The sequence below is a fragment of the Engystomops pustulosus genome, chromosome 10, assembly GCF_040894005.1.
Source record: "Engystomops pustulosus chromosome 10, aEngPut4.maternal, whole genome shotgun sequence".
Lineage (NCBI taxonomy): Eukaryota > Metazoa > Chordata > Amphibia > Anura > Leptodactylidae > Engystomops > Engystomops pustulosus.
In genome coordinates, this window is record NC_092420.1 from 79,745,981 (window position 1) to 79,756,416 (window position 10,436).

The following is a 10,436-nucleotide window of genomic DNA, read 5'->3' on the forward strand; positions in this document are numbered from 1 at the left end:
AAGCGAAGATTTAAGATTGGTGCCAGGATTTAATTATTAACCTATAATTGGGATCTCGGAATACTAATAGACATCGGGAGGACGAATGAGACAATGACCAATGTCCTTGAAAGAAGCAAATGTATGACATATTCTCATCCGCCAATGTGCTTCCTCTCTGGATATTTCCCATATTTTTTACATTTATAAAAAATAAAAAGGTGATTATTTGGATTGACCAATAATTTTAATGGCAGAAGTAGTTGGGACTGTTCTAATGTTACGGCTTAAAGGGATTCTACCAGCTCCCATATCACCCCACAAGCAAAACCAGTATTGTATACAGCATTTCCTAAGTTTTCTAGATATATCTTTCTTATTTCCGGACAATCTGTCACTTTAGAGAAAATCATGTTTTTCTCTTTATGCAAATTAAGCTTATTGGTGCACCAGGGGCTTTCCTGTACCTGCTGGTGCACCTGTGTTCCTGCTATGATTAAGGACTAGTTTTGGGGGGGGGGGGGTGATACACCAAGTGAAGTTATCAGTTGAGGGTGGGTGGGAACAGGAGTGAAGGTATTGGGGGTCATTTACTAAGGGCCGGATTCACGTTTTCCCGACGTGTTACCCGAATATTTCCGATTTGCGCCGATTTTCCCTGTATTGCCCCGGGATTTTGGCGCATGTGATCGGATTGTGGCGCATCGGCGCCGGCATGCACGCAATGGAAATCGGGGGGCGTGGCCGAACGAAAACCCGACGGATTCGGAAAAACCGCCGCATTTTTTAAAAAAAAGTGTCGCGGGACTCGCGCTTACCTTCACCAGGAATAGACCGGTGAACTTCAGTGCATTCCGGCGGACCTCGGGGAACTTCAGCGCAGCAGTGCCACTTGGTGGACGTCGGAGGAACTACCTTAGTGAATCGCCAGAAGACCCGAATCCACCGCAGAGAACGCGCCGCTGGATCGCAAATGGGCCGAGTAAGTAAATCTGCCCCATTATGTGTCACAATCTTTGCTGTATCTTGTGTAAAATTGTGTAAGTGATTATGAATATTTTTGTATCACATATTTTGTATAATAAAAGTTTAAAAAATTAAAAAAGACAGTTCTTCTGTCAAAGTTCGTCAGATTGGATATTTTGTATTGCCATTGAATGCACCAATAAAGAGCTTGGCTGGACCGTGGATTTTTTATTAGAGGTTCCTCATTCTACCCCTACTTTCTTCAAGGAGTTTCAATTGTTGTGTAGGGGAAGGAGTGTTACTGGTTAGTGCTGGTCTGCAGGTAAGAAAGAAAACATGTGCACTAACAGGCGAGGTCCCGCCCCCATTGCACAGAGAAGCTAATTTGCATAAAGATAAAACTGGATTTTGTTTATCAAATCATAGATCGTAGGGAAATGTATATCTGCAAAGTATATAGTGTTCCCTACACAATGTTGGTTTAGTGTGGCTCTTTGGATGTTCTTGCCATATTCTATAACCAAATCATTCATTCCATTAGACATTTATGGTGCCACCATAGGACCTGTACTTATCTCCAGTGCATCATCCAGTGTTACCTTACCCTGATCTTGCATAGTACGGCCTACATCACCATCAGGTCACTTACCTGCTGCTCCACAGCATCCTTCATACTGCTCCTTCATCTCCTTCATCCCTAGCTCTAAGGCTTGGAGCCTGGCCAGGAGGTCATCTATCAGCGCATTCCTCTCGCAGTCTGCGGCAGGGTTTTGGAGGCGCAGGAGGTGTCTGAACACCAGCTTGTTATCATCTGATTCCACAGGGGGCAGCTGTTCACTGTCACCCCCGGGCACACTGTAGATATGGGTGATGCTCAGTTCCTTCTCGCTGCTGCAGCTCTTGCTTCCCGTAGATTTGATAGCAGCGGCAGAAACCAGAAGGTCAGAGGGACCGAAGAGAAGAAGCCCGGCCAGAACTCTCCAGAATATGAAGTGGTCCATTGTGAGGCCTCACCGGGAGCACTACATGGTTTGAGAAAAATAAAGGATCCATGAATGTGACTGTTATAGATACAGTAATTTCCTATTAATTAAGAGGTTAATTTAAATTCTCAGTTATTACATTTCTAGAGATTACAATTGTTGTAAAGTAAAAGAATACATTAAAAAATGTCAAGCTAAAAATTTGATCACAGATCACCTGGCAAGAAGAAATCACTACAGTGCCCCCGCAGGAGAAATTGAGTATTACACAGTGTCTATTTGAATAAATTGGCTTTAGGTCCTTAGGGTGGAGCTCCTTCATGGTAGGTCCTCAGGGGTGCAGCTCAATTTGTGACTTCAACTATAAGTAATAGCTGAAAATCCTGAACATTTGGAAACCCTAATAGAGTATGTACAAATTGATTTATTTAATTGGAATAAAATAGGCCACCATTCTCTGATCAGGGGGGCAGTGGGGGGAACCTGGTCCCCCTACAAATAAGCTGTTTTTTTTTTTTTTGCTTGGCATTAACACTTACAGCTCCATTCTTTGAACAGTGGCCAAAATCCATTACTGCAGCCACAGCTCCAATTCACTTCAAAGGGAGCCGCCTGTGATTACATCTTCCAGCCACTAAACAGAGAATGGAACCAACTTCTTTCAGCTCTGTGTTTATGTTGGCCAAACTGCTCATGGGTGCGACTCGAATGTCAGCCAACACACCCAGCAATAATCAGATATTGATGTACATTTCCTTTAACAATTAAAACTTATTAAGTGTCATCTGTAATGGCCTGGAGGGGAAACAATTTACACAAATTTTTAGCAATATACAAGTGATATATTTTAGTTATGAAATAAGTTAACTCTTATATAGATAATATTTGTCTAATCTCATCAGTGATCATGAAGTTCCTTTAGGTCCTAAGTGTCTGATACTTTGTACATAAATCAAGGTCTGGACTTTTCATTGGAGATCCTCCTGTAATTCTGCATTGGTAAATTTGTTCATCCGTCATGTAGAAGGGATAAGTGTCCGACCATCCTGTTCTCACTCTTGGGGTCGGAGGTTATTAAACCTAATTGACCTTTGTGATTTATAGGTGATGCACAACCCCCACAGTATAAAGAAGACATCAATACGTCATCATTAACACAGGGGGAATTGATAGCCCAAAAGGAAAACATGGTTACATTTTCTTGGTGTCAATGGAGAGTCAAAATGATACATTGCAAGACTGATGAGCCATAGCAAAAGGAGATCAAAGACGAAGAAAAAATGTTGTGGGTTCTTTTGCTGAAATGAAATATGACCAGATATGTGTAATGAACCCAAATAGGGGATAGGGATTGGGTTATTCCAATCCCGATCCTAATAGGATTATTACAAATGGTGAAGCTTGATATAAATTTATTACATTTAGGCTATTTGCACATGTTGCGGATTGTCATGTGGAAAATCTGCATGAAAATCCCCAACCAAAACACGCGGTTTCTATGTGCATTTTTCATGCGGATCGTCTAGTGTTGCGTTTTTTATGCAGATTTTCTGCAACCTGTTTTGATCTAATGTCATTTCAAGCAAAAATCTGCATAAAATTCACATAATGGTGCAACGACGCACAAGAAAAGTAACATGATCCTCCATTTATTTTCCACACTGAGCAACAATTTCCGTGCGGAAAAATAACGCAACGGCCCACATTTACTAAGAACAGTGCAGTGTGTGCAGTTTGCCTGTATAGTGTGCAGGGGGCACCAGATTCAGGATTTCTGCCGCCCGTTCTTCATGAATCTGGTGCCACCTGTGCTGCCCCAACAGAGTGCACCACTTTTTTTTGGTGAACATTTAACATGGGGGGTGCGACACATTTCTGTCGGACTTTGCAAGATAAATCTGGGGTACGATCAGACTAGTCACCGGAACGCCCATTTCAGTGCAGAAATTTGTGTTGCGAACACTTCTTAAATACTTGGGCAAGCAGTGTGCACCTAAAAGAATGTGAAGAAAGTCCACCAGAAAACTGGCGCACGGCCTTTAGTAAATGTGCCCCATTGTCTACATTACTTTTTCCAAATCACATTCACTTTAATGTTACGGTGTTACATGAGATTTTCCGCCCCAAAATCAGTGCGTAAAATCCTCACGAAATCCACAACGCGTACAGATAGCCTTATGGGCACACATACTTGTGTTTTGGCTTCATTCTATTAGCTTTTTTTTTTTTGCGTTAAGCGATTTTGCGACTTTTTGAACAAAAGTCGCAAAGAAAGTCCTCAAAAGATTGCAAAAAGCTTTCCTACATCTGACCACAGCAGGCATGGATTCACGACTTTTTGCAACATCTGGCTCCAGGTGATAACTCAGGGAACACTGGAGAAAACTAATCCCGGAAACTTTAAAAGAAGGTTGTCTTAGGTGCAAAAGAAAAAAGTCATAAAAAAAGAAGAAAAAGCCAAGACAAAACAGAGGTGCATGCGCTGGTATTTTCCAGCAAAGCGGATGTAATGTTGTGTAATGGATTCAGTTAGTGTAATAGGATCCAGCTGTCACTTACACCACACACAACTACTGTGCGGCTTAGTCCAGTCCAAATACCATGAGTAATGGCCGGGTCATTACAAATAGTGGGAGATATATACAAGGAACCGCCAGATGTTACTAAATCATTAGAGCTGTGTATGTAGTCACTGCAAAGATTATATCATGTAATGCAAGGATGAATCTTAATAGAACGACAATTTAAGGAACAAAATATATATATAAATAATATCATAAATATAAATAACTATACATATAAAATAGAGAAAGAAGAACTAAGGTGCTGTGCAGCTAGCCAACCCTTAGCAATACACTGAGCCATAAACATCTCCCTCCCCTTTAAGAAACTAGTGACGGTAACTGATATAGTTGATCAAAATGGTGGTTAGTTTATTTAAAGGAGACCTGACACCAAATACAAAATTCTGAATGACATGTATAATGTAATTATTACCATTTTTAGAAAAAAAATATCTCTGCTCTTGTCTAATATGGTGTAATCCAGAGGGTCACATCTTTTGAATACATTGATAGATTTTAATATATATATAAAAGGGGTGCAACATATTCAGATGTATGTCATTTACCATTTCATATTTGGTGACAGGTCCCCTTTAATCCTTTCTGTGGCAAGGATGTATCTCATAAATCCTCACAGGGCGAGACTTCAGTAGCCAAGGACACATCTAATATGCCATATCTTCTGATTAAATTTAAACCACACTTCTCATCTTTAATATGACACCAGGACTGTGTTTCTAGGTGCCAGAGAACCAGAGATAACCACTATTAAATTTATAGTTTGGAGTATGATTTTCATACACAGATCTTATATCAGGTTTACTATCTGTGGTTCTTTGGCACCTAGAAACACAATCATGGTGTAATTTCAAAGCAGAGAGTCTCCACGTATTAGTTCATATTAGTCTAAAGTTATAGACCTCTGGTGTGCCCCCCACCACCACCCCAACCTCTTAGGATAAGAAGAGATGGGGAAGCTAAAAGGCTGCAGATAAGAATCTGATAATAAAAAAATTGGCCCCCATTTAGCAAAACTAGTGCAGTCTGTACTATGTGCAGTTACCTGTAGAGTGTGCAGGGGGCGCCAGATTCATCAACACTGGCGCACGTTCTTCATGAATCTGGCGCCCCCTGCACTGCTCAGAAAGTCTGCACCATTTTTTTTTGGGTGTATTTCGTTCATGCTGCAGAATTGTGGCACAGACAAAATTATGGCGCATGTCAGTAATAAGTGTGGCACACGGTGGCGCAAACACTTTAATAAATGTGGCCCATTGTGTTTGTCACAATCTTGCATGTTGGTGGTACGCGCTGTCAACTGTTGGTCAAGACAAATGCAATCACCAGATGGCCTGCTTTCAAAAAATCTCAAAATTTTAGCGGTGCATTTACTTTTTAGTGTGTGTAATCGCTATATTTATTGTGACCGTCTTAAAATTTATAGATGAAAAGAAGATTCTCTGTTATTTCAGTTTTATGGTGATTTATTCTTGTGAACATATATATATATATATATATATATATATATTTATATATATATATATATAAATATAAACTCTATACATGTTCATCTTTTACACTTAGAAGGTGTAAAACATATTATTTTCTGGACCACAATTTTGCCGCAAATTTTTAACATTTTTATAAAAATGAACACTTTGAATCAAAATTGCATGGTGGTGCTAATGTCTTCGTGCAATATTGACCGGTATTTGCTTTCAGAAAATATGTGGTTGTCTTTGCATACACTAGGGAACATTTACTAAGGGTCCGAATAGCGTTTTTCCGCCGGGTTTCCCGAATTTTTCCGATTTGCGCCGAATTGCCCCGGGATTTTGGCGCACACGATCGGATTGTGGCGCATCGGCGCCTGCTTTCACATGACAGAAATCGGGGGACGTGGCCGTCGGAAAAGCTGCGGAATTAACGTTGGACAACGCGCCGCGGGATTGCGAATAGACCGGGTAAGTAAATGTACCCCACTGTGTTTACAGTGTATGCAAAGCTGGTGCATTTACACAGCAGATAATGAAAATAAGCAGAGCTGCAGTGTAAAGCATTTGGGAAAACTGAGTACTAGTTTGAGTCTGTAATAAAACTGTGCTCCAAGGAGATAAACTCCAGAAACTGATCACAGTTGGTAGCATTAGAAACAGATATCTTTCAATGTGTGTCAGCAGTGGGCTATGAAGATAAACTGGAAGTTGTAGTTCCACAACAGCTAGAATATATAGAGAACATCGCTACGCATCATTATAAGAAATAATTCAATTACTGTGATGCTTACAACTTTATTGAGGAGCCTTTATCAACTCTAACTCTTTCCATCCTTTAAAGGAAATCTACCACCAGGATGAAGGATAGTAAACCAAGCACACTGACATACAGTTGTGTGTCTCATCTGGCAGGCTCTTCTTGTAGCGTCTTATGCCCTTGTTTTTAAGAAATAAAGGTTTGAAAATTATGCAAATGAGTCAGAGGGGCTCCAGGCTCCATTGGCATCCGTGGAGCCCAGAGCCCCTCAGGTTCATTTGCATATTCGTTAAGCCTATGTTCCTAAGATGCTGGCAGTGGGGGCTCACTACAGTATGTCAGTGTTTACAATCCTTCATCCTGGTGGTAGATGTTTATGATAGCTGCCGCTCCACTGAGCTCTGAGCCATTGAAATTTTTTCTCTAGTCCTCACTGTTCCTGAGCAAACAGTGACACTAGTTCTATCAACCAATATGCTAATCAGGCTGTCTACCATCAGGTGGGTGGGGCAATAAACCAGTCCAAGACCTCCCTGATAGTATAAAGCCAATTTAGTGTATTGGATGATCAAACTAACAGCACTTATTTCTCAGGAAGGGTAGGGGCTAGAGAAAAAATTACAACTGTGCCACAATCAGTGGTGCGGCACCTATCAAATGATGCAAAGAGTTGAAGTTGCTGGAGATAATGAAAGATCCACTTTAAGTTCCGCATACATAAAACTGCATGTCCCAAAAAAATAAGAGATGGTACCACCCAGTTGTCTATTCAGGAGTAATAACAGAGGGATCACAGGGAAAGGTGCTACAGACTTCTTATTTCATGAAAAACAGACAGGCCAGTCGTCTTTTAAGAGTTGCAGATTTCTAAAATTTGAGTTAAAAAGTTTAATATTTTACTATTTAAGGCCGATAAAACCAACTTCATAAAACCCAGACATATTATATTATTATACAATTAACATAAACCAAAACTCTCATGACTAATCTATTCATTATTGCTATCAGCATCACATGAGCTGCCCGTCGTAGTGATAAAAGATAATTACAAAAAAAACAATAAATTTTAATTTTCAACGCAATTTCCTGAAAACCCAAGATCACAATTAATGACAGTAGTTAACGTCCAATGACCCAACAAATCGGATGGAAACCATTGATCTTATTATTAGGAGTTTTAACACCTTATCATTGGTTGCTTTGGATGAAAATAGCAGTTTTCTTTAGAAACTTTTGTGCAGAACTAGAACCTTTATCATTAATAGGAATAATAGGACATTTTCAGAAAAAAAATTGTATACCGCCCAGTTAAGTATTATGTAATATTCTAGAATCCATATATTCTAGATATACAATACTCAATATATTCTAGAATAGATATACACTAGTCAGTTCCATAATAAAGTTACATTAATAATTTAAACAAAAACTACAAATAAGTGCAAAGCTTTGATGCCGCAGACTGGCACAGCCCCAGCACTGGGTACCACAGTTCAGCGCACACCTACCTCACTCTGATGACCGGACTCTGCTCACTTCTTGCTCTCTCAGCAAGTTTATGTGTTGTACAGACCCAGCAGAAGGGACCAATCGTCAGTGCAGGGGAGTTGCTTTCATGGCACTGTTTATTACTAAGAGCCTGGGACCCTGTAATCCCTTTATCCCACCCTCTTTCCCTATTAAATACTTGCTGAGAATTTTCCTTAAGTCCATCTGCCTATGTGAAGACAACCCCCCCCCCCCATCCCATTCCCTCAACAGCCCACAAAACTCCTTGTAAAACTCTCTGGGCATCTGTTTGCAGGTATTTTACGCAATGGATATGGAAGGCTTTAAAATGTGATAGTCTTGGCTTTTCATATAATTTTTTATAAGTGATTTGTAATATTGAGATTCACTTCTATTCGGATTATGAAGATCCGATTATTTGAGAACAAAAAAAAAAGATGAGTGAATAATGAAGGATCCGATTTTTTAAAAGGTTCTTGTTCCAATTGTTATTATTATTATTAGTATGCATACTATTTTTTAAGGATAACCCTAATGAAAAATATTATATAAAATAAAACACCTAGAGAGGGTAATATACCAATATCTAGGACAGATGGAGAAACATCGGTTTGCCCGAAATCAAAAAATAAATGGATTTGATTTGCTGTTGGAAAATTGTCAGATCTGCACAGAATCGACAAATGAATTCGCTCAACTCAAAGTGTAATCGATACCTAATTAAAAATCTGAAGTCACAGTATTGAACATTTAACAGGCTTTTTTACTATGAGAACTGTCAATCTGTGGAATAGCCTGCCTCAGGCGCTGGTCACAGCAGGGACAGCAGAGAGCTTCAAGGGTCTAGATGCCTTTTTACACCTAAATAACATTGATGGTTATGTTATATAGAATTGTTTCCCCTAAATCCCTTCCTCATCCAATCCCTTCTCTTCCTCGGTTGAACTTGATGGACCCGTGTCTATTTTCAACCGTATAAACTATGTAATAAAGCCTTTGGGTTGCCAGACCATAAGATGCAATATTTAAGATGGTTCCAAATGATTTACCATGGCTAGTGCCCAGCCGGCATGAAAACAGAGTAGCGCATGGAAGATCTTAACATACGGACCTCTACCAACCCCAAATAGAGTGGACCATGGGCTCCCACTTCTTCAGCCACTAAAGTTAAGACTCACCAAATATACTTTGGACCATCCACTAACATCCATATAGACTGTCCATTCAGAGATGGTCCAGTTTGAAGATGTTTATTCCTACGAAGTAAATTATTGCTAGGATCTTCTACCGCAGTATAGAATTGGGATCAAGAAGGCAAGAATCAAAGAGTAAGGGCTCCCCGGGTGAGTACATCAAGGTGATAGATAAGGTAAATCAGAAGTTTTGGGCTCACACAAAGGTGTTGTGCATGAAATCAGTGGGCAGGATCTTTGCTGGTCCAAATCCTGGAATGAGGTTGCTGCGCTGGTCAAGATCAAAGGTAAGTTAAGAAGTGAAGAGAAATTAGGCGCACAATGTCCAACTTATTGTACATATTTGTGCTTGAATTCTAGCACCTGACCTTACTCAGTCTGTACCACTTGAAAAAGAGGCCCCTTCAGCACGATATACATTGCACTATGGATAAAACTCCAGATTCTGGAGTACCCAGGGAGGGGTGTGAAGGGGGCATGCCTGGCGGGGCAATAGGACTTGTGAACAAACCCAATGAACTTCCACGCCAACCCAGAGCCTCCTGATATATCCGGGGGCAGGATCACATCACACGGTAATTGAATATGCAACAAAATATGGCCCAGTGCCAAATTAAGGAATTGACCCATAATATATACTGTTTATAGGTAAATTGACCCCCAAGTATAAAATATATTGTTCTGGTAAAATTTTAGAATAGCACCATCTGCTGTTTCTATGAAAAGTCTTTTATTGGGCCAAGGTAGGTAAACATGTTCATTTTGGTTCCTTTTCTGCTCCAAAGTGATCCAAACTGGTGAGGAAAGCTGCGTGACTATTTCTTCTTGTCAAAGAAAATTCTGAGCAGGTACAATGCTGAGCAGTGGAAATAACACTGTTAGTTTCAGAATTGGCAAAATCACCACCATGGATTTCTATGCAAAGAGATAAACGGAGGGTAACTTGAGGGGGTGCAGAGGGTGCAGGGACAACCGGGTCCAAGGGGCTT

At 40.2% G+C, this 10,436-nt stretch overlaps 1 protein-coding gene across 1 annotated transcript in view; it reads right to left on the reverse strand.

Moving 5' to 3' along the window:
- Nucleotides 1-8,387, reverse strand: part of LOC140104075 (tenascin-N-like) — a 44,118-nt gene extending 35,731 nt beyond the window's left edge. The window contains exons 1-2 of the mRNA XM_072127428.1: nucleotides 8,254-8,387; nucleotides 1,595-1,967 (exon numbers count right to left, since the gene is read on the reverse strand). Of these exons, the coding sequence (XP_071983529.1) occupies nucleotides 1,595-1,946 (352 nt within the window). The 5' untranslated portion in view covers nucleotides 1,947-1,967; nucleotides 8,254-8,387. The remainder of the gene's footprint in view (nucleotides 1-1,594; nucleotides 1,968-8,253) is intronic.
- Nucleotides 8,388-10,436: the final 2,049 nt, after the last annotated feature.